The sequence below is a fragment of the Melospiza melodia genome, chromosome 14 (genome assembly GCF_035770615.1).
Source record: "Melospiza melodia melodia isolate bMelMel2 chromosome 14, bMelMel2.pri, whole genome shotgun sequence".
Taxonomy (NCBI): Eukaryota; Metazoa; Chordata; class Aves; order Passeriformes; family Passerellidae; genus Melospiza; species Melospiza melodia.
The window spans coordinates 10,427,929-10,452,261 of record NC_086207.1 but is presented as its reverse complement, the minus strand read 5'-3'; the positions used below and the strand labels follow the sequence as shown (position 1 = coordinate 10,452,261).

General features: G+C 44.5%; 1 protein-coding gene across 3 annotated transcripts in view; it reads right to left on the bottom strand.

The window, feature by feature from the left end:
* Positions 1-298: 298 nt before the first annotated feature.
* The window catches only part of FNIP1 (folliculin interacting protein 1), a 64,351-nt gene continuing 40,316 nt past the window's right edge, over positions 299-24,333 (bottom strand). For 2 of the 3 annotated variants that reach the window (XM_063168670.1, XM_063168671.1), the window contains exons 5-18: positions 24,241-24,315; positions 23,645-23,736; positions 21,178-21,261; positions 20,100-20,171; positions 19,146-19,281; positions 18,422-18,623; positions 17,963-18,048; positions 11,806-11,952; positions 9,719-9,888; positions 6,980-8,405; positions 6,454-6,622; positions 4,765-4,962; positions 4,310-4,425; positions 299-3,495 (exon numbers count right to left, since the gene is read on the bottom strand). In XM_063168670.1, the coding sequence (XP_063024740.1) occupies positions 3,417-3,495; positions 4,310-4,425; positions 4,765-4,962; positions 6,454-6,622; positions 6,980-8,405; positions 9,719-9,888; positions 11,806-11,952; positions 17,963-18,048; positions 18,422-18,623; positions 19,146-19,281; positions 20,100-20,171; positions 21,178-21,261; positions 23,645-23,736; positions 24,241-24,315 (3,052 nt within the window). In that variant the 3' untranslated portion in view covers positions 299-3,416. The remainder of the gene's footprint in view (positions 3,496-4,309; positions 4,426-4,764; positions 4,963-6,453; positions 6,623-6,979; positions 8,406-9,718; positions 9,889-11,805; positions 11,953-17,962; positions 18,049-18,421; positions 18,624-19,145; positions 19,282-20,099; positions 20,172-21,177; positions 21,262-23,644; positions 23,737-24,240; positions 24,316-24,333) is intronic. The other variant, XM_063168672.1, reaches the window with a different exon arrangement.

Sequence of the window (24,333 nt, the reverse complement as noted above, 5' to 3'; positions counted from 1 at the left end):
CCTCACACAAAATCAAGCATTGGTACAGAGCATCAGGATCTCCCTCCCATCTCACTATTGCCTTCTGGGGGCCAAGAACATTCACAGCTGAAGGGACAGCAAGTTCAATCACAAATTCCTATTTGAAACAATTAATTCCTTACGAGTTCCCAAATTAAAATGGCAGCAGCACTGAAAGTGCCAGAATTAGTGCCCCAAAAAGGGGAGCTGAGAGGAGACAGGTGTCAAATGTAATATGGTTCAGTCATCCACAGACTCATAGCACATGTCAAAAAAGGGACACATAAGGTACCAGAACTAAACTGACATACTGTATTTATTGCACAAATTTCCCCTAAAATTGGGAATGGTTATTATAATACAAGTGCACATCTTGGGAAATATATACAAAAACAGAAGAGATAACAAGTATGTACATTTTACCCAGCATTTTACAAGTACCACCATCTAAATAATTTAGAGAAAGCAAAAAATTGTCATAAAACATTTCTAAGAACTAATAGGGAAAACATATGCCAGGTGTAAAATCTGTTCTTTTAAACAGTTTTTTGTTCTTAGCAGCCCAGTGTTTGCCAATTGCAACAAAATCAAATTTGCTAATTTGTGTGCCTAGTATAATTAGGTTTCAGCCAGAAAATTAAGACATGTTAATAATGGAGATTGGGAGTAGTGGAAAAAAATAAATCAAACATTAGTTTTCTATTCACATAAAAGAATAGTGATATATTTTAAAAAGTCAATTCTATATCCTGTAAAAATCCCTTTTCGTATTTAACAAACAGACATACGTACCACATTGTTCACGTACCCAAAAGTTCACTCACAGGAAAACTTCCCATCACACAAGGGTTTGGTTGTGCTCTGCCCACAACACTGCTGAGAGGTGGAGGGGCTGCTGCCATGCCAGGAGGGACTGGCACTGTGGGAGGATGATGAGGAAGCTGCAGCCGTGGCTGCTCCATCTGGGGCTGACTGAGCACACCATTAATGCCATTACTGGCTGGTGCTGGGCACAGGGCAGCAGAGAAGGTGCCACTCACAGCCACCTCCTTCTCCTCTCACATCAGTCACCACTGCAGGCCTGCAAGGGCCTTTCTGGAGAGTCAAACCCATTTCAAAGTGACCCCAACAATTTGCACAATAAAGGCAATAAAGGCTCAAATGAGGACCAGTATTGCCCTGTAAGGATCACTGTGAGCACAGTCCTGGGGGATGCCAGGGTGAGGGTGCAACTGCCCTGCTCTCTGGGCACCTGCTGTGGATGAGCTCACCCACAGAACCCTCCTCTGCCAGCCCCAGCAGCACAGACACCACCAGGTCACTGTGCCAGTCTGGGCACAACATGGTATCCAACTACTGCCTGTACCACATGTCCTAGCAAAGAGTTAAACATCCATGTTCTGAGCACAATCCTATATTTCATTAGAAATGTGTTTACACAACTGGGCCCCTATTTGTGCTCATTCCAAAAGCCAGATGCAATATAATTGTGTGGCAAGGAAAGGACATTTGAAAAATGGGAGAAACAAATCCTTGGATCACATATTAAACACGAGGTTTTCCCCTGCAGCAGTCAGCATTAGATTTTATATACAAAAGAGTTTCCAATGACACTGCCTGTATGAATGTTGGGGTCACTTCCTGATGTAGACTCAGTCCTACATGGAAGGGAGGGTGGGTTTGCCACGTAGAGCTCCCTGAAACAGAGTTTTAGGTGACAGATTTTAAGTAGTACTGAAAAACTACTCCAGGTGAATCCTGGCCCCAAAGAAGGAAAGGAGGAGAGAGGTGGGGCAGGGATCTCTCCTATTGTTTTCAAGTTTATCAAATGGTTAAAATAAGATTTGTACTTAAAGTAACTCTGCAAACAACAATAGCAGGCGTGCTGTACTATTGAAAAGATGATTACAGAATGATGTATTTATAGAAATTTTATAGAGTTCAGCGACCAAGTGAATACGTGTCTCCTACTTGTGTGGATAATCCATGAATTTCAATATGCTAAACCTAACAGATGAAAACAGAAGCTAAAAATCAGCAACATTAATTGGCTGCTAGGACAAATATGGAAAGCAAAGCCTAGAATGAAGTGTCCAATTAAACTGAGGTAGTAGAGCCTTCGAAAACATAATCCACCTCCCACTGTCTATTTACATTACTTACACCAGGTTGGGTCCATCAGCTACTCGTACAGCTATTGTATATACAATGACAAACCAGTGATGGCTGAGTAAAAGAGAAATGCTGAGAATAAAATAAACAACATTTCCTGCTGGTAATTACACAAGTGAGTAGAAAAGGGATTAGAGTTATCTGCAGCAAGGGTATATTTGTCAAAAAATAATTTGGATATTATTACACTATGGTGTAATCAATGTTCTTTTTTTTTTGTTTGTTTTAAAAAATGTATCAATTTGTTACCTGAGCAATTAAGGGTAATAGTCTACTCATTCTTTCCCCAATGCTTTGGTACAATTATTTCTAGTTCATTATTTCAATAGCTGACTGACTGCTGTAAAAAGAATATGATGGTCCAAGATTTTATATATCATAAAAAAGTTAGAGGTAATTGTCATGTCTTTCTGGGGAACCCATGGGGAAATTTCAGCCAACGTTCTCTTTAGATTATTTTTGTTTTTAACATTTTGATTACGTTGACGAAGAAAAGCATCATTTAGTATAAAGCAACATTTAAACATTATAAACATTTAATACTGGTTACAGCATCCAGCCAAGAATCTCCATCGCTAGTTTGTCTGTTGGCCTCTTCCTCCGTTCTCCCTGTCACCCTCTGTCCCCCACTATTTCCTCTTCCCAGGAGAAAGATCATAAATAAATTCTGTAGCTGACTGTCATTAATAAGTTCCTTACAAAAAAAACCCAGGCCTCTGCCCCGTTATTCCTCTGGGAAGTATTCAGAATTGGACTATGATGTGAAAAAGTAGAAGTTGTTTACAAATCATTGCAGCTTGAGAATTACAGATCCTAATGTGATCCTCATCAGCTGCAGCCTGGCTGAAGGCAGCTGCTCTCAGTTCAGTTTATAAGGGGTGATGGCATCGTGTATTTCTCAGAGCAGTTCTTCCTCCATTCCCCAGTGTAAGTCACAGTCAGCCATTGTGGCAGAAACTGCTAAAAATGCATCTCTTCAGCTTTGCTAAAATCTCCACTTTTCTGTGGTGGAAATCGTGGGCTTACTCAGTTTTCCTTTCTCCTTTCTTTATCCTTTTTTTAAGTTGCTAAATGGGAGAGGAGAAGTCTCCAACTGTTTGCACACCATGCAGTCATATATGGAGGTGCTGCAAGCTCAACAAGCAGTTTGTTTTACTTGCTGCAAAGAGAAAGGAGCCAGAACAAGTTGTCTTCCACTTTGTTTCCAGAGAAGCAAAAAGTCAAAGTCTGTGGCCTCTGGCATTTTAAAGCAGGATCTGGGCAACGTACGGAGAGTGAGTGCTCGCTACAGCTGCCAGCAAGGGGAGGTCGCTGGATTCAATCCTGAAAGGAAGCAGAAGAGTCATGTTTAATCCAGCCTGAAATGTCACTGGGCTGAACACGTGTCAGAACCCACACCGCCTGCTCGAGCCCCAGCACTTGCACTGGGGCCATGGGTTACACACTGCAGCTGCCAAAATGCTCCTCCCACCCCTCCAGATGTGCCTGCTCCCACAGTGTCAGCACTGCCTGAGCTCCCACCTGTCTGGTGGGGTTTTAACAGGGCCAACAAACTGGTGAGGAAGCAGATGGGGGAAGGAAAATTCCTGCCTAACTTCAGAGTAAAGGGAGTAATAGTTGGGGGACACAGTACAGGAGCGGAGGACCAGCTAAAGCCGCTATGTCCAGCACCACACATGCTCTGTGTGCCTTCCTGCTCACACTGCACTCCTCTGCAGGAAAACATATCAGAGCCTTCCTATAAACACCCCTTAAATAGCTCCTCTGCCCATGCCCCACACCCACAGAGAGGTATTATGTGCCTTACATGACACAGAGAGTGTTTCCTGCCATGTAGGGAAAGTCAACCTGGAGGAATCAGGTGCCCCATGCTGTTCAGTGACGACTGACCAACTAAGAAGGGAGTTTGATAAGCTCCGGAGTGCTGAGCCCATCCTCCTGCCCGCAGGGAAGACAGAAAGGCTGGGGGATCCTTGTGATTGAGCAAAGCCTCAGGAGAAGCCTGAAGCCATGGGTAACTTAGGAGTTCCAGTCCCATTTAGGAATCCATTTTGCCGTGCTTAGGAACAAGCCCAGGCGCAGGGTGTGGCACCAGGACACCCAGGGTAGCACTGCTGGGACAAGGTTGTGACCATACCCCAGCACCACGCCCAGCTCCTTGACATGGACTCTCATCTGGCCCTTGAGATACTCAGACAGCATCTTGCTTTTGAAGTAGAGCTCCTGCAGCCGATCTTCCAGGTGCATCACACACTAAAAAAAGCAAAAGGAGTTGGGTCAGGGAGAAGACAGAACCAAACCAGAAAGCACAGATCCCATCCCCCTGTTGACTGTTCTGTGGCTGTGTCTAGGTAAGATATTCACTGGCAGGACTTTCATTTTTGAGCAGAAGCCTTTGATTACATGTTAAATCAAAATTAATGAGGCAGCTGTTTTGATTAGAGTGGCATTTCAATAGGCATCACAAACAGCTGCACCAGAAGTTGCACTGGCTATGAAAACAAACACTAGGCAGACCCTTATGTATCTCTGACCTAGGAAGTTAAAGGGTGCTTCAAAACCATGGCCCTTGTGGTTTCCACTTAGACTTACAAAGTTTGGAGATAAATTATGCTTGTAAAGCTGAAGAGTGGAATGAAGCAGGTTGGAGACGAGACTGGAGACTAACACTTCTTTTCCTAGTTTGTTCTCAATCATTCGCCTCTGGCTACTGGCCACTTGCACCGTCCACTTGTCCGTGTCTGCAATAATGCAGACAGCTTCTGCAATGGGCTCGTCCAGAACAGGGTGCTAGGAACAAAAAATGAAGAGCAGAGCCCCAAGAATGATAAATGACAGCACTCTTTTCACAAAACTTTTCACAGAAATATCCATCCTGGATATTAGGAGAGCATTGCTGGATAGCAGGATAGCATCCCAGACACTGCTTCACCTAAAATACATTTGCCCACATTGCATTCCATCCATTAAAATCAGCAGGGTTTTGTGAACAAGGCGCAGTCTTAGAAGGATAGTGGCTGTTTTATCTTTTCTTACAGGCTTTAAAGCATGTCACTGGCTGACAGTTACATCTTTTGGTATTTGATATAAAGAATTCAAACATATCTAAAGCGTATTTTAAACTCCTAAAACTGAAAGCACCAGAAATCCAACTTGCTGTTTAGCGTGTTAACGAGGTCAGATTATCCCCAGCCGTCACAGGTTTTCCTTCACGGGAGGCCAGCAGAGGGAGTTAGGAACCAAGCCTGTGCCTTGCCATTCCCCCTGCTGGCGTTCCACCTCTCCAAAGCCACGAAAAAGGGTTCCAAAAGGGATATTTGGAAACCCACTGTCCTTCCCTAATAAATTTTCTGGGCTGAACTGTTAGCAATTATCTGCTTCCAAGGAGTCAGCAGGGGCATGCAGGGAAGGGCTGCAGGTCTAATGCACACTGTTGAAGGGAGAAGTAGGGAAAAGGGGACCTTTTGGAAGGGCTCAGGAAAGTGGCTGCTCAGCAGCCTGTTTTTCCTTATTCTCTGGAGACTAAACTAGATGGGAGCAGATGTCACACTTTCAGTGACAGCCTGCTTTCTACTTCTTTCCTGGTAAAAGGGGGAGGAAATACCACACTTCCTAGTCATGCCCCAGTTCATCTAGGGAAAAACTGCTGTGGAGAAGAGATGATTTCCAACACGTCAGAAACACGAGTTCCCTTCAGACCATTATCGTTACATTGGTTTCTCCTTTTCCAATGAGGACAGTGCTGTTGGACACATGGACTACCCTCCTAAAGAAGGAGCAATGTCTCCAAAACACTGAGCATTTGTGATGGAGAACACATTCTGCTGCACAAGCAGCAGCACATGAGTCAGACGTGCAGGGACAGAGGGAGCAATGAGAGCTTCTGCACCACTGCAGAAAGACTCTGTGCCCAGGGAGAGAGGCACAACCTCAGAATATGGGCTTGTTTAACATCATTCCATCCTGTGGGGACACAACCATCAGCTGCCAAGCTACAGGAGACAGTGATAGAGCTCAGCACTGAGATCCATCTTCCCAGGGCACAAGCCTCCCAGCTGGCTTCAGTGGGAGCCTCATCGTTCATGCTCCAGAATTGCAGTGAAATATCCATGATTTTCACATACATTAATTGAGGGAGGAGAAAAATTGGTGACCTGGGACTGGAGAAATCTGACAGGAGCTGTGACAGGAAATATTTCCACTTCCAGCAGGTTTGTACCTTCACAAACATTTATCTTTCCCTACTGTGAGAAATACATTTACCAAATATAGCTTAATTACCTGCACAGCATGAGACAAATCTGACACCAAACAGTGCCTCAGCTTTTCATCACTTCCTATTCCTTGCAAAACAAAGTCAGGGACATAAGAGGAACAGTAGCCTCCTAGTAAGGATCTTCCAAAATTGGCAATACTGGGCTGGACAGAGTTGACTTCAACTAATTTTGACCTGCAAGAAAGGCATATCAAAGAGATGTACAACAGTAAACAGCAAATTCACCTTACATAGGATGCATTTCTACTTTTTTCATATCTCTTCCAACTTGAAGTCAAGCACTTTTAAAAAAGTTTACAGTCAGCTTTTGCAGTCAGCTTGTCATGGAAGCAGAGAATACAAGCCAAGATCACAATACACCATTAGTATTTTTTTCCAGACAACTGATCTCTCAATATTCCTCAACAACCACTAAGCTCAAGAGACACTTTTCCAACCCCTGATGCCAAGTTAGGCTACAGTCCTCCAAATAGGTGACATGAGAAGAGGCTCCATCTTTGTAGGGCTCTGCTAGTGCTGAACAGTACTTACCCAGGGAAGGGAATCTCATATTCCTCTGCCCAGTCTTCTTGCTCTCCTCCATAATAGTTACTGCCCAGTCTGGTTAGATCATGGCCTGTATCCTCACTCTCGCTGTCACCCAGGGCACTGTCTGAACTCTCATTTCTTGGAATGTCCCAATCAATTCCCGGGGCCACTTTTTTCTCTATGTTTTCCCTGTCCCCATGGGGGACACGAATAGAGATTTTCTCTCTTTGGTCCTGCTCATTAAAGCAGTTTTTGTAGGTCTCTTGTCGAACAGAGTCCATAAATTTACAAAATTCACTAGGTGGTTTGCAAGCCTTTGTACAGAGCTTTTTAGGAAATTCTAAACTACTGTTGTGAGCAAGAAGGTTCGCAGCTGCTTGCCCTGGAATATCATCAGTAGTCTGGGTTTCAACTGAACTGTCATCAGTGAAATATTCATCAAACAGACTCATGCTCTCAGCACTGTATGGGTTTGAGTTCCAGCTCTGATGCTCACTAGCAACTTGAGGAAAGGGTTCAGCTGTCCCACAGTCTCTATTTTGGTCCTCAACAGTTTGTTTAGCTTCACAGTTCTGATCAGCAGACACTCCTGCCTCCGCTGCTGGCGGGCTGTGATGCCTGGCAATTTGTTCCACTACTGCCTGACTTCTCAGTTCAATGTCTGAGTCAGGTGACATGGAATCTCCGATGAGGAAAGTCACCTTTGTCTGAGCCTCGGCAGCGCTGCAGGGGAAGGTGTCCATGAAGAGCTTATCAGGTGGCTTCTTCTCCACAGCGATGCCAGGTGTCCTTGTGCCCCCTCCCGCCTGGCTGCCTGCCTCCAGAGCATCCTCACTCCTCCACGTGCTGCCTGCTGGCTCCAAACAAGATTCTGTCCCCACACATTTCTCGGGTGAAGCTGACCCTGTGCACACCACAGTCTCCAGTTTGGCATCCAGGCAGGGCCTTGGCTGTGTCCCATCCACGGCATCGTCCTGGCCATCCTCAGGAACAATGGTCCTGTTCTCATCTGAAGAAGATTCCAGCTCTACCTTAGGAGTGCTTTGCATGTCTTCTCTCTCTTGCTGTGCAACACCTTCTATGTTCTGTGCGAGGGAGATGGGACATTTGCAGTATTTACAGCTGCAGTTGGGAGCTCTCATCTCCTCAGACTCGGTGGGGAGCAAGTTGCCCCTGTTCTTGTGCATCGTGACAAGCACGTACTCAGACTCTTCCACTTCTCCTTTCTCCAGCGTGGTAGTGATCACAGTGCCAGGCATGACAATGGCCTCATCTTCCCCATTTTCCAGCAGGTGTGTCTCTTGAAGTTCAGAGCATCTGATGAAGTAAGTGAGGAAATAAAGCAACCTCTGGACCAGGTCATGTCTTTTGCCAACCACGACTGTTTTTGCTAATCTCACAGGTGATCCGATGGCCCCATACAGGTCACCTAGGACAGGAAATTAAACACACAATTATTGGGCATCTTTGCAATGATTTATTCTTCTAACAGCCAGCTTTTGGCTGGTTTTCAAAGACCAGGTCTATAAGAGAGAAATACTGAAGCAGTAGAGTTAAAACAGCTATGCTGTATTTTGTTTTCAGTAAGAGAATCCCAAAGATGCTGTTGGTATGATCTGTAAGGTGAGCCACTGGTCAGGGGGACATCTGATCTCACACATCAGGGAGCATTCACACCACCTCACTCCAGCTTTGGAGGCTCATCTCCTGGGATCCTTATACAGCCATGGGACAGAGGAGGCACCTGTGCCAAATTATGCTGGAGAGTCTGGAAAGTGGGCTGGACTTCTACCCACAAAAGAAAGCTGTAAAAGAAACAAACCTATGCCAGGAACGAGGACAAAAAGTGACCATGACAGGTGCATGGCTGCAGCCAACCTCCTTCTCTTGCCCTCCTTGAGTTCTGCCATGGCTTGGATGGGGTGCTCTGGCTGTACTGAGTCACCTGGGCAAGTGGCTGTGTGCTCTGGAGGTATCAGGGCACTGCATGACTGCAGGGCTGAGGGGACAAGGAGTCCTCTTGAAGGCCACCCTCACCACAGTGGCTCCCTCAAGCCACATGAGGCCTGAAATCAAGTTTTCTTGCCAACACCCTGACCATTCCTACCTGTACAGAAATAGGACAACCTCACAAAACCCTCCTTACCTTCCCTAATCAAATCCTATGACTGAGTTTGTGTGCAGAGCAGGACAGCCTGACCTCCCCTGCTCTTCTCTCCTGGGCAGTTATCAGACAGTGTGACCAGCTACAGCACTGACTGGGCCCTGAGACCTTCCCTGGGGCTTGCCAAGCTTTGACTTCCTGTTCTGCTTCACCCTGTTGTATTAAAAGTATGTTCACTTCTGATCAAAAGATGAATTTTCTTGATTTTCTCATTCCAGAATGAGGTTTAGTGATAGTGGCATCTCAAAACATAAAAGCAGATTTTCCCTACAGTTGGAGGAGGACCAGAGGAGGCCTGGAATCCTCCACCAGCACCAGAGCAGGGGACCTTAAGGGATGCAACCCAGAGGACTAAAGAGGGCTTTACTTTTTGGCCAACATTTTTTAATGGATAATATCTTAAAAAACTTAGAGCATAAAAAACCACAGTGGCCACCTCTAAGCTTGAAACACACTTTTCTCTCATTTTGTATTGAAAATAAATAACCTGGGAGGGGAGTAAGCAGCATGATAAACCCCACCTCATGCACTCCCATTTCTGTAAAGCTGCTGGGGGTTCAGAGGTAGTTGCCACCTACCAAGCTGAGCCCACAGTGGGTTGTAGGGATGAGTTTTGGCCAGCATGTCCACACTCTGGGAAGAATGCTTCTCCAGGAAGATCCTTATTGGTGGTTGGCCATTGGGCATGACAGTGGGGACCCAGGCCAGGTGGTTGGTCAGCACTGCAGTCAGCAAAGCTGGTAAAAACCTGAAAGCAAAATGTTCAACATGTTTTTTTCTTTTTCCAGATACACACTCAAGATGTTAAACTGACAGCAGCTCTAGTCTATATGGATCAAGGATTAAAAAAACAAAATCAGCAGAGATCATCCCTTCAGTCTTGGTTCCTTGGGGAGAGAAAGGGTGGCTGGACCCTCCCTCCCACCCTGGCAAAGCTGTTTTTTAGAACACACATTTAAAGTAAAATGCAATATTTTAACTTTGTGGCATCTCACTTGCTCTGTTTGGCAACAATTATAAGACTTCCTATTTTGCAAGCTTTATGTTGTAAAACGTCTCAAAACCAATTAATTTCACTCACTGTAAGAAAGCAGTGGCACTGTGTGGCCCTTGTACTCCAAGGAGATCCCAAACCCCTTGTGACTGTGGATGAGAAGGAAGACTATTGCCACCAAACCTGTAAAACAGCTGGGTGCTGTGTTCTTTCACCTAACTATTGTGCAATTTCAGCCCATATGGCTGCTCCTTTTCAAAAATAACCCCCACAAAGTTCTGTAGCTCAGCCAGAGAAGTTGTGTTCTTATGCTGGCAAAACAGTTTTCACTGGCTAAGCAAATAAGGTGAAAAAACTTCCTGAAAAACATGAACTATCTGATTTACTGCAATGATAGAGCAAGGTTTCTGCTCTGTGGAGTTTTCCCAGTTGGTTTTCCCGGCAGGAGCTCGCCCAGGAGGCTCCACACACCAACACATGGTGCTGCTGGCCACAGTGGCTCATGTGTGGGGAGGAAAAGAGCCAAAAGTCTCAAAATAGTGTTATTTGATTAATTTACAAGCATCAGGAACCCTACAGCTTCCATGCAGCCACACCAAAGACAGCCAAAGGAGGAGAGATTTAAAACTAAATTGGGAAGGATAAAGGGCTTAATTTTTCTCTGTTTTCCATCACTTAAAATCTATTATATTTAAAATAAAGAGAATGAACCCAAATAAATGACTATTTAAATGCAACCAATATGTACAGAACTCAATGGCAGGGATCAAAGGAGACAACCCCAGCAAAGAGCCTCCACTGAAGCAGGAACTGATCTTTAGAAAATACATCTGCACCCCTCACAACTCCCTGGGGTTTGTCCCATTGCCCTGGGGCAGGAGCAGGCAGACCACAGTGACCACTGTCACAGTGACCACTGTCACCATCTCCTCAGGGGACAGAAGGGATGACAAAGGTGGTGGCAGAGCTGGAGGATGGGAGCAGCAGCCCCTTCCCACCCTGCAGGGAGCAGTGCCCTGACCAAACATCTCATCTGCTGGTGCCATCCCCACCCAAACTAGGTTTGTGCTCTTTTCAGGACTGTAATGGAGATAAACCCTTTAAAAACTTCCCCTGCTCATGCCCTGAGGAAAGGGGATAAAGTATTGACAAAAGAGTAAATTTATCAGATTCTCCCCAGTTTATCAGGAACTTTCTTTCTTTTTCAGTTTTCAGCATGTGCTCACAGCTGGGGCCTGAGGCCAGAGAGGTGAGTGAGCACTAAACAGCACAGAAGTTCTTTAGTGGCATTTTAAAATTATATTTAAGGTTTGTGGTCTGACAGTATTACAGACACAGCTCTTCCTGAATGTATAATCCTGCTCATCACATGATAACTGATTCTGAAAGATAAGTTAATGCATTTTGTAAGGTATCTTCACCCCTTTCCAGACATCCACATATATCACACACTTCCTATGGACATGTTTCAGATGTTCAGCCTCTATCAAGATTTAGAGAATTGTGAGGAAGCAGGAATTTAATGAGATAATTTCTTATTTGTTTCAGAAAGAAGGTATTTATGGATTGCCTTTTGATTGATTGTCAGGATTTTAACAACTGACTTAAAAATTGGTTTGAAATAAAAAGGCACAATCACATATGTCATTTAGAAACTAAAATCCACCATACTGATTTTTAGAAGCATTTTCCATCAAGAAAGTGAACTCCTTCATGAAGCGATGGCACAGCTGGTTCTTCTCTGGTGTCCCTGACATCATGGTGAGCCAGACAGGCTCCCCAATCCGTGGCATCGTGTACAGATTGCAAATAGTTGTTCTAGAAAACAAAACCAAAAAATCCAGGAGGTTGAAGAAAAAAACCAAACAAAAAGAACCCCAAACAAAAAACCCAACAGCCCTCAAAAAACCAAATCAAACAAAAAACCCCAAACAACAACAAAAAGTAGAAATCCCAGCTTAAGAGAATTCTGTGCAACATTTAGATCCAGCTCTCATTTCTATCAGAAACAAAATTTCTCTCAGCAACCATTCTCCAAACCATGTTGTTCATTAAATAGCACAAATTCACCCTTGAACTCAGAGAGCTGAACCTCACAGGTTCCTCCTGCATCCACCTGACCTGATCCCAAACACAGCAACATTCCCTGGCACAAGTCAAGAGCTGCCCTGCTCTGAATGAAGAAGGAATGGATCGTTTCTTCTTATCTCCCTGCTTGTTCTTCATTTCATTTGAAATAAACTTCTGCTTTATTTATGACTAGGACAAGATTGTATGTATCTGACTTATAAAAATACCTTCACTTCCTCCTTGCTTTAAAAACTTGGTGAATCTCCAGGCCAAATCTATGAAGTGTGGGTGTGTAGAGCAGGGAACCAGTTCACATCTTTAGCTTTAAATAGAGAGGATGACAGTAAAGGCACCCTGTGGCTGTACCTATTACACACTCACCACATCCTTTCTGACTCTACAGAGGACAGTAAATGTACGATTAAAAATTTGCTCTGCAGTAAAATACCAGATTAAAATCCCTCAGATTACTGTTAAATATAAAGAAGTTATAGTTTAAATTACAAAGCCTACATTATGACACTATGGGAAGCTGTATTTTTAACACAGTAAAAATGTAAGCCTGAAAAAGCCCAAAAGGACATGGGCAATGACTGATCAATTCAGGTTTTTCCCTGCCTAATGCACTACTTTTTCTAGGCAAAGTATTTTTGTTTTAAAAGGCAAAGATATACACTACCCCATTATCCCTAGCACCACCCCTGATTTATTAAGATCTTATATCTTCTTTTTTATAGTTATAAAAACTTCTGAACTTCTATTGTATCTTATATATCTTCTCTGGATATTGTGGTCTCAGAATTTACAGACACTTCCAGCAGCAAAGCTGTAAAGAGCAGGCAGGCAAACACACTGGAGCAGCAGCTGCCAGATCCTCCATGGCTGAGTGTTTAAAGTGAAACTCCCAGGCAGTGAGAGCTGCACGTCAGCAGCAGCAGCTCAGCCCATCCCAGCCCAGGGAGGCACCCCCAGCCCGTGGGCACAGATCAGCTGGGTGCTGACCCCAGAGCTGCTCCCCAAAGGGCAGCAGAGGTGACTGAGCTCGCCAGGGCTGCTCCTGAAGGAAGAAGGTGAGGGGGCAGTGGCTTTCTCTGCTTTACTTTTCCTTACGATTTTCATCAAATACAAAATCCATTCTCTAGTGTTCACAACAGCCAAAATCAACCCTGTCTTCTTCAAAGGTTAGACCTTCAAATCCTCCACTGCCAGAAGCACGATGAGAGCACCACAAAAGAGTCAGTGTGCTGGAGAGGGGCACAGCTGAGTTACCTCTGCACTCCCCAGAGGCTCTGCTGGGTCACTTTGGAGCAGCCCCACCAGCTGCTCCACGTTACCCTCTGCTGCTGGCCCTGTCCGGGAGGGAAACCCAGCCTGGTGAGAGCTGAGCACTGGTCCTGCTGCCCAGACAGGAGTGGGGCACACAGCCAGGGACACCAGCCCTGCCTCTGGGGCACCAGAGGGTCTCCAGCAGCACAAACAGTCCTGGGGTACTGGGACTTCACTCCTCTGCAGGGGTAACCTTTGACTGGGGGATTTATTAGGGGAAAGCTTTCTGTTCACAGCCCATTAACTGGAGCAGATGTTAAAGATGCCAAAAAAACCCCAAACCCTCAAGTCCACAGATCTCAAGCTCAAGGAGTTTCAAAGCTCAAAACAAGTATGAAAACTTACACCCCCCAGACACAGCTGAGAAGCTGAAGATAAACAGCACAACTTAATGTAAAACACAGTTTATTTCTCCATCCTATGCAAACTAACCCAAGCCAAGCTTCTTGCAGCTCGGCTGTTTTGAAAAAAGAAACTACTTCTATACTAAAACCAACATATTAAAATACTTGTTTTCGTTGAAAAGATAGCCCGAGTCTTGTGACTCGTTATTTACTATTCTGGTAACCCTGGCTGCATCTGCAGCTGATAGTGTTTCCTCCGAGCCAGATCAGATTGCCCTGGCCCCTGGCCAGCAGGCATGTGACTGCAGCACAGGGAACCCTCAGCCAGCCAAGGCAGCAATGGCACACAGACCAAGGGCAAGGATTAACTGCTTCCCAGCTCTTCAAACACCCAGGGAAGCTCTCCTGCCAGATAGCAAAGGGCAAAAACGAAAACAAAACAAAAAAAATGACACGAAGAAACCCTCCTCAAACACTACGGGGAAGTTAACAGGATTTTAAATATAACAATCATTAAAAACTCACTTGGCCACTCTCCTCATGGCCATCTGCAGCAGCACCCCCTCCCCTCCCTCCCTCCCCACACACACACCAGCATGTGAGGGAAAGCTCTGTTAATGAGAGACTCTGCTCTTTTGAGGGTTCCAGTACATTTAAATTGGTTTATATTTGGAAACGCCTCTGGGAGGCTGAACTCAGGCTGGAGCTTCCAGGCACCTTGGCCCCAGCAGTGTAGAATTGAGCACAGGGGCCAGAGAGCCCCTCTCAGGAAACACCTTCACATCTCACAGGGTTTGAGAGCCAGTGAACCCAGCCTGGCCAAGCAAAAAGGAAGCCCTGAGCCAAGCCCAGCCCAATTCCTCTGGGGTCTGCCTGCCCTGAGGGCACAGGTGGCACCAAGGTGAGCAGCCCTGTCCCACAGCTGCTCCACCCTCACCCTCATGCACCCCCAACCACCCTGGCTTTCAGTACCGATTTTCAGAACCAATCCAAGACATCTTTCCCTGGTGCTGCACAAACCAAACGAGCCAGACAGCTCCTCATGGATGAAAGTATCCTGCTGCAGCCCCCTCTTCCCCAAGGAAAACACACTGGCCCTCAGCACTGTGCCCCCAGAGCAGCTCTGCTATTTAGGAGCCACAACATAATGGCAAAGAGAGAAAATAATCAGTGGTTTATATAGCTTAATTCACATACATTTGTTTCCTACCCTCATTCCATCCTTCCAAAGATGATTTTTCCTTAAAAAGGAACAGAAAACAAAGGCAATCCCCACTGCATGGAATGCAGGAGCGGGGCTCCCCCACAACTCAGTGCCCATGCTGGCACCACTGAGCACACTCAGTTCACAGCAGCATAAGCTGCTTAAAAATTACTGGCAGAAAATGGGATCAAATCTGTCTGCCAGCAAGCAGAGAGGTGTTTCCCCAGGCCCTGCCATCAGGGTTTTCTTGCCAGCCAGCATTTGTGCCACACAGGTATTAGTCACATGCATAATCTGTGTTATCAATGTGCTGTGCTGGCCTCAGGGACTGGGGGAGCCAAAATGTTTATGCAAGTACAGTACCTTATTTCCCAAGTCATGTGTCTGCACAGCTGACATCCACAGAGAGTTTTAAGCCTCTAAGTCAAGTGTTAATAGCTAAACCCATCAGTGCTTTAGAAAACTAAAAATTGCTGTAAAGTGACTAATGATGCAAAGGTAGGCCTGGAGCTGGGCACCAAACTGATGACAAATTTATCAACAGCCTCTGTTTGTGGAAGCAGCCTGAGCCTTTGAGAGAAGGCAGCTTTGTTGTCCAGCTTTGACCCAGCTCCCTTTCTGCAGGCAGTGGAGTGACCCACAGCCCTTCCCAGCAGAGGGGACTCTGGGGTGACATGCTTCCTTCCTTGATCAGCAGGGCAGCACATCCCCCATGCCCACTGCTCTGAGGTTATTCTGATCACCAGATGAGTGCACATCAGCTACTCTTGAGCACCTCTGAAAATCTGGGGGGGGGGGTTTAAAGAAAAACAAAAAATATTCTCCTTAAAACAGCCAGACTGCAATGAGTTAAACCAGCAACAGGATTACATTTTAGAATCACCAGCCCACTGAAGTCAGCACCCTTCTTCCCTCCAGCACAATTTGCTAAGAGGACAGGAATCAACACAAGTCTCAGGTTCACCAAAGGACTCGTCTCCTGACTTCCCCGTGACTTCAGTGGGAAAGCAGACACCTAAAGAGATAAGTGTCCTAAATGGGTTTGCTGAACCTGTGCCAAAGCATCTTTGCATCCAGCCTTTGGTATTTAAATATACCTCTCTCTTCTTACTAGACACATCCTGCATTGCTTTGAAAAGCAAGGGGGTCTTGCATGTCACAGAAATGAGGATGACATGCATGTCACACATGTCACAGGGGCACAAGGACCCTGCCCAGGGTACCAGCTGTTGCCCACCTCTGAATGCAATCCCTTAAAAAAACCCAGCAAAAGCCAAAACTGCCAAAGGCTGCTGCCCCAGGAAATTCATTTCTATGAAATTAAACTGCATTTAATTAACTTCATTACACCATTAAAGAGCAATATTTATATCACCATGGAAACCTCTGCACAGAACTGGTGGTTCAGCTCCAAGTGCTGGTTATGCAATGGCCATGTCATGGGAATGATCCCAGCTCCTGGTGAGCACTGAGTGCCAATCTGTGTCTGCTGGGACAGTGCTTTCTTCCTCACCCCATCCCAGCTCAGCACTGCTGAGTGTCCCTCCAGGAGGAAAAGCCAGCACAGGGGACTTGCCCTGTGTCTTCAGGGTTTTTTTCCTGCTTTTGACTTGGGATAGGTGCCCCTCCCCTCCCTCTGGAACTGTTTAACTTGGAAGGACAAAGGAGAAGGGGCAAAGTCCGCTGAGTGTATCTTGAGGGGGAATGTTTTGGGGGAAAGGTTTGGAAAACAGCTGGGGAGCTGCTGTTAACAGAGGGTGGGAAGACACAGAAATGGCTCAGGGAGAGACCTGGGAGGGGAGACAGGGCAGAGCTGTGGGAGTGGAGGAATCATTGTGGCTGCTCCGAGTTGCTGAACTTGTCTCAGGCCCCTGGGCTGGATCAGTGGCTCCCAGCAGTCATGAGCTCCCTCTGCTCCCTCCCTTGGCACAGCTTATCCCATTCACAGGCCCACGTGATCCCTATTTTCTGCCTTCTGTCCCTACAGGACATATCCTCTGCCCTTCCTTGTGACTGCCTGGAGGTGAGCTTCTAAAAAAATTTAAAATACACTGTGCCTTCGTCCTGCAGCACCACCCAATCCATGGCATTCAGGTAAGAAAATTGTGGAAAAATAAGTGAGCCCTCAGGATCCTTCTCTGTTCAGTAAAATACATCCTGATGTCAGAAATTTCTTTTTATAACATCAGAGAGCTATCTTCAATAATGTGTCTAAAAAGTAGCTCTACAGTGGTTGTAAAAGGAAGCACCCTGCCACTCCCATCTGAGAGGAGATGAATCACTCCAAACAGATGGATTTCATCTTAACTCCCTCCCCATGACTTCAACTATGGAAAGAAAATACAGCTAAATGCCAGGGATGTGCTTATCTGTGTTACTTTGTATAATAACTGTTGAACAGAGAGGCTCTGCAGGTACCAATAGCCAGAGATTACAGCACTGCATTTGACTGTGGGAGAAGACAGCTCTTCTCTTTCCTAACTGTTTCTCTGAAACACCTTTGGAGCACAGCTTAGAGAGGGATGAGCTTTGTCACACATCCGGAGGAGGATTTCCAAAACAGGGCTTTGCAATGCCTTTCCCCCTCTCAACAGGCCACAAAAGACCATTTAAGAGGTCATTGGGAGCTTCTTACCACCTAAAGCACAGAAAACCCTGAACACTTGTGTCCTGTTCACACAGGACTGATGGACACACACTTGGAAAAATCCAAAACCTCACACACATTAGGATGGCTTGGTATCACCAGTCCTTTGCTGTACTGACTTTTGCAGGAGATTTTAGACATTTTAAGTTACTTATCCTGCGCTAAGAAGATCCTTCTAAAACAGGCTCAAGTGCTTTTGAAGAAAGAGACAGAAAGCACAGGAGACATGTGGCTCACCTGAACTCGTTGAGGGCATCCACAATTCTGTTATATGCCAAACTCCGCTGGCTGGCATCAGCTGATCTCCGACTCATTTTCATGGCCTTGAAAACAATCATTAAGCAGATAAGTAACACACAGCTACAGGAGCACAGAAAATGGAAAACCAAGTCATGTGCTTGACTCTATCTTTTGTTCAACAGGTCATGCAAATAATTCTTTGAAGTGATAAAGTGAAAGTCCAAGTGCCAGCTTTCCCATCTGAGGGAAGACAGGTGAGGCACATTTGCAGCTTCTGCTTCTTTTGTGCTTTTCACCATTCAAGCTATAAAACTCAAAGTTTTAACTGCAGTGATGCAATTCCCACACCCAACATCAAGTTGATCCCACTTTTGTAACTAGCAACAGGAGTTAGAAATTAATCTGATAGGGCTGGGAGAACATACACAAGTGCAAGAAGCCAAAGCAATTGTTTACCTGTTCTATTGCACTCTTCAGTTTGTTCATGTGACTCTCAAAAAGAGGGAAGTGTGAAAAAAAGAACTCGTTAAATTTGTTGTTTTCATCTTCATCTCTTGAGAGTGAAAAAATAACCCCAATTGCTATTTTCTTCTTCCTAACAATTCCTGGGTTTGGACCAGAGCTGTCATCTGACAAGTTGAAGCTTTCATCCATGGACCTTGGAGCAGGAACAAAAGGGAAAGTTAATGTAATCCACTGCTTAAAGTTGTACCTTGGTTTCCTGTGTGATTCAGTTCTTAAGCATTTAACTTCAACAAATACCTTTTGCTTGAATGTGTTGTCAAATCATCATCTTTGATAACAACCCCTTTGTGATTTTTTTACAAACAACTATTAATTGATTCTGCAATCAAAAAGCTCTGGAACCAGATTCAAAGTGTTTGTAGGATCAGAATATTGGTATTCTAGTTCTCTCCTATACCTGCCAAGAATTTGTGCTTTGAGTATGATGTTAGGGTTCTTATCCTCAAAACTACAGCATGCAGATTTCCATGTTGCTGAATACTTTCCAGCCAGTGAAAAAACAATGAAGCCATGAGGCACACAGAGACTAAAAAAAAGATCAGCCTGACTTAGACCCTAAATACCCCAGTGAAAGCATCAGCAAGGGCAGATGCACACATGCAAGAGCAGAATCAGTGGTGTGTGGCAGCAAGCAGCCCTGGCACGGCCAGCTCACCATCGGGGGAAGACGCCGTTCTCCAGGCTGGTGGTCTGGCTGCGCCGCCAGCGCCGCTGGTAGCTGCTGGCACAGCTCTTGTTGAACGAGGAGCCCGGGGATGGGAACGGGGTGATGAGCAGGCTGCTGAGAGATGCTGCAACAACAAGAGCAATCAAAACCTCTCCAGAAAAAAGAGCATTCGGAATATAACACCAGCAACTAAACCAAGGCTCTCAGGAGATGCTGATGTTGCTTCTCAAGTGCCTTCTCTTTTGCTTATCTGTGTTTCTAATATAAAAATAACCAGTTTATAATGACATTAACAAGCCATACAAGCATGACAAGGGTGGGACAGTCCTGCTGATTTACATAATAGGTAATGCACAGGATGCACCTTGCTCAGCAACCTGAGTATCAGGAAATAAATTCCTTGTGGAAAGGAGCAATGCTGATCACATCCTTTAACAGCCTTTACAATCCTAGCCCAAGTGTTCAACATCCTGAATTTGGAGGGAGGAAAGGGGTTTGTTGAGGCCAAGTCATGTTTTAACATTACCATCATAGGAACACAGAATCACAGAATGATTTGGGTAGGAAGGGATCTCAATTCCATCTCATTCCATCTCCTGCCATGGGCAGGGACACCTTTCACTAGACCAGGTTGCTCCAAGCCCCATCCAACCTGGCCTCCTGGATTTGGAAAGGAGATGACAGCAAGTATTGTTTAGAAATGCTGCAAGCCCATTTCAATATTTAATCTGCCTTGCTTATTAGCAGCTTGTTTAATAAAAGACACTGCTGTCAGGTTACTGTGAGCTGCCCTCAACACCTGCACCACCTGGACCTGTACAGAGAGGTGTCATTAATGTCACAGAACAATCCCATTTCAGCACTACTTCATGATGTGCAGAGATCCCATGACAAATTAATATTTTTGGAGTTTACAGGGTTAACACATGGAACTGCCATTACCAGATCTTGCTATCCCGCTGTCTCTGTCCTCGTTCTGCTCCCTCCCAGGCATATCCATAGGGTTGCTGTGAACTGTAAAACAAGGAATACCAATTAGCAGGGGAATGTACAGTTCCTTTCTTGTTTGCAGATCTCCATGTAATTAATGAAACAAAAACATGCTCATTAATTCAGATCAACAGCACTGCACAAGGCCATCACCAAGAAAGGCTTAGCTGAACAAACCAAAACACTTACCTGAGAAGCCTGTATAGGTTTTTCTCAAGTCCATACACCTATTTTAGTGCAAAACCAGGATTGGACTTTGTTTCTTTGCACAGATAATTTTCAATAAAATTTTATTGTACCAAGAGGATGCTGGTCACATTTGCAGTACTCAGTGTAGAGGCAAAAACTCACCAAAACTCAAAATAAACACAACTTCATTCCTATACCAGCTTTCTCAGGTATTAGACATGTATTTTTAAAGGAATTTTGAATGCTGTCTTTAAGATATGGATACTTTTAAGTTGTGAGCAGTGCATTGGTTGTTCAACTAAGCTGTAAGCTGTCCAGATTCACAGTCTGCATACAGACAAGATCAAAGGTGTGTCAGGCTCAACAGTCTTTAAATGTGATATATTTTACAAATATTTGTGTGAAATAAAGCTACTCAGCCATGAAAATAAGATCCACTAAAAGCAAGAAATATCCATTTTGAATTAATCTAATTTAGCTCTAATTTTTACAGTTTGGTTGAAACCAATCCAGATCAAAATAGCTTGACATCATTGTGAAATATTATCCCCATAAATATTAATTCCATATTTAAATATTTAAGTTTCCAAAACAGAACAACACAGACAATTGAAAGAGGACTATTAAACGCCCGCTGTCCTTTGGGGATTTAAGAAATATGTCCAGAAAGGTAAGGGAGCAAACACCACTGTCCATTTTATTTTTTTCTTATTTTCTTTTTTTATTATTTTTATTTTTTTATTAATATGAGATCTTATTTGCAGGGCTAAACTACAACTCCACAGAGTTTGTCACCCCAGCTAGACTAGCCCCACAGCACAGCACACAGCACACAGCAAACCTGCAAAGAAAGAGGCGCTCCGGATGAGGCGGAGCGGACCTTGCTCTGAGAATGCCCGCCTGGGGCTGCAAAGCTGGGAAAGACCTACATGGCAAAACGTAAAATACACATCAGAGAATGAGGTTAGTAAAGCAGAACAGTCCATAGGGAGGGGGCCAGGGCAGGGAAAGGTTTGAGCCAACATAAATGCAGAGTAACACAGGCAGGAGAACAGCTCTGAGGCTTTACCAGAACGCTGATGTGAGGGTGAGTCTCACAGCTGGGCTATACAGCATTTATAGATTAAAATAATAGACCCAGCTTTCCACTGTCTCCCATACAAGGATGGGGTTTCTCAAAGGGCTTTTTTTTTTAAATTTTAAGGTTGAAAAATGATTAATTTATGCAGGCTCAAAGCCTAACTTGACCACAAACAGGAGATTCATCACAGAGTATAATGTTTGTTTTAACATCCACACTGGTGGGGTGCCTGGGAACACTGCTTCTGAAGAGGAGGAGGAAGGGGAGAAAGAAGGCAGGAATTCATCTTAGTAGAACCAACAGAATATTATAGGCTGAAGTAGTTCTGAGAATAGTCAGTACATAAGTTGAGTGAAATGATCACATAGAAAATAAATGTTAGCAGTCTCAGTAGTGCATTTTAAAAGTAATACTGGATTATAGATATACCAGGGAAACAGTGTATTTACTGTACATAGAGCCAGAAAAAACACATAAGTATTTTTGAAGAGTTAATTGCCAGTCCCCCTCCTAAATTTGAAGCCAATGCTCACTCAAAGTTTTCTGATTATACAAAACACAAAGGCTGCACCTCAAAGCTCCCTTCCTTTCTCTCAGGCCTCCAGTCATTAAAGGGAACACACGACCAGGGCTGCTTTGGCTTTTTTTAACCAGCACATGTGAAAAAAGCACCCTGTAAACAGTTCCCAGCCAAAACACATAAACTCTCCTCCTGTCAGAGGTGAGTGAAGAGCAGTCTCTGCTGCTGAGCACAGTTGTTGGAAATGCTGCAGTTACAGATTAACTCCTCTCCCTAGCTTTACCTAGGGTTCCCTCTGTACTCAAATGGGAACTGTAAACAAACACTGTTGAAAACTTGTGCAGCTCAATCACAAAGAAAACTCCAGCATCCACTTCTTGCTGGCAATCTTGTGCCTCTTGCCACACACCCTTGCCCCGAGGTGCCCACAGCTCCTGCTCGGTTCTTGGGGCAGTCTCCAGGGTCACCTCACAGCTGGACACAGGGAACAGGTGGCACTGGCTACACCTGAATCACTCCATGCCTAAGAGCTGCCTTTTCTGAACTGGAACTTGCAGTTTAGATCACTCTAATGCTACAGCACACTCCTGCCAGGCACAAGCCACAGCAAAACCTAACAGCAGATGAAGGTGATCTCCTGTCTCTTAAATCAGGCACCACATTCACTGCAAAAATCACAACTGAAACCTGAAAGGACGGTGGGAAAGGAATGGTTTCCCTTACAAATGGACTACTGCAAATTATTTTAATGAGGTATACAGCCATGAGCTTGAGCAGCATTTAAGCCCATGTTTGGGCACACACTTAGTAAAGTCAATGTGAAGGAAAGCAGTAAACAGCCCAGAGATCTAGAACCACCTCAGAGTCAGAAACCCATTTAAGAGTATCACAGTCATCAAATATACCCCTTACTTCCAACCCTATAAAAGCATATTTTACATACAGCAATTTCCTGGAAAGCAATTGTGAAAATAACCCCCTTAATCCACCTACAACAAACATTTGTTTGCTAAGTCAACAATCAAAATGAACAGAAAGGGAGGAGAGAGCCATGGATCAGGCTGCTACACTGGACAACCAAGCACTGAAGTGCAGTCCTATCTGCTCTACTGTTCCAAGAGGAAAAGCCAAGACCTTTGTTATCTAATGTTCATGGAGCCTCCACCCACAGGACTGAGGACACCAGATGGTTTCTCAAGACTGCTTAGCTGCCATGGTCAGCCAGAGGAGAGAACACACAGATATTCTGTCTAATCTGATCCAAAGCTGCAGCTCAGCTGTGCAAGGTTAACTGAGACTCATACAGGACTCACAGCCACAAATGCTCAGGTGGGCAGAGTACAGTGCAGAATGAGAATTATTAATGGCAATAAAACCAGGGAACTGAGCCAGGCTGAATCAGTCCTGCCTGATCAGAGATATGCTCTTCAGGAATTTCTACAGAATGTTATTTTCCAACATTTTCTGTATATGAAAAGTATATATAAATATTTCTATTATGTATTTTGTATACACATATGCAGCTGTGTATACTGAATAACTGCTAATTCCCTGAACAGTCCAAGTTATTCTCCTCCAAGCTCCATCAGCATTAATTTTCTATTACATCTTTAGCTTTTTTTAAAATTTATTTAAAAGATTTGCATGTTCTAGAATCTATGTTTACTCAATTAAAGATATCAGCAAATAAAATCTGTTTGCAATTACCTATATTCCCAAGAAGTCCATTCATAATTGTACTGTGGTCAGGCTTTAATGTATTGCTGTCTTGATTAATGAACTCAAGACTGTCCTGCAACCTATAACAAACATAAAACATATAACAAAACCAGTGATTTGCATTTCAGTAAAATAGAGAGATAGTTCATTATAGCCAAATGGAACAGATAATGTAAAAACACAGGCTTCTACTAGAAAAAACTTTCATAGCCTAAGCCACATCTTCAGGTGGGTCACTTAATAACAGAAAACAGATATTTTTGTAACATATTTTTATAATATTTTTTATTTTGCTATTTTTGCCTTTTTCTTCATCTTGGACTGAATCCCCAAGGTTGCAGGTAGGTACTTTTGTATCTTACAGTATCAAGCTTCACCATATCAGCATGGAAGGAATGGTTCATTCATTCCCTTAGAGCCAGCTGAGGTGAAGACAACCATGAGAGAAAGGTGAGGACACCACTGACAGGATGTAGCAGGGAGTTATTTTTTTAGAGAAAGAATCTGGAGGGTCCAAAGAAGGTCCTGTGTGTCCTTGCATTCCCCTCTTTCTGTGCAATAGCTACAAGGGGCAGGGCACTCACGTGTTCAGGCTGCCGTAGATGCTGCTGCCCGTGCGAGCTGTGAACACCTTGCTGAGCATGAGCTGGGGAGGGGAGCTGGGGAACAGGAGGGAG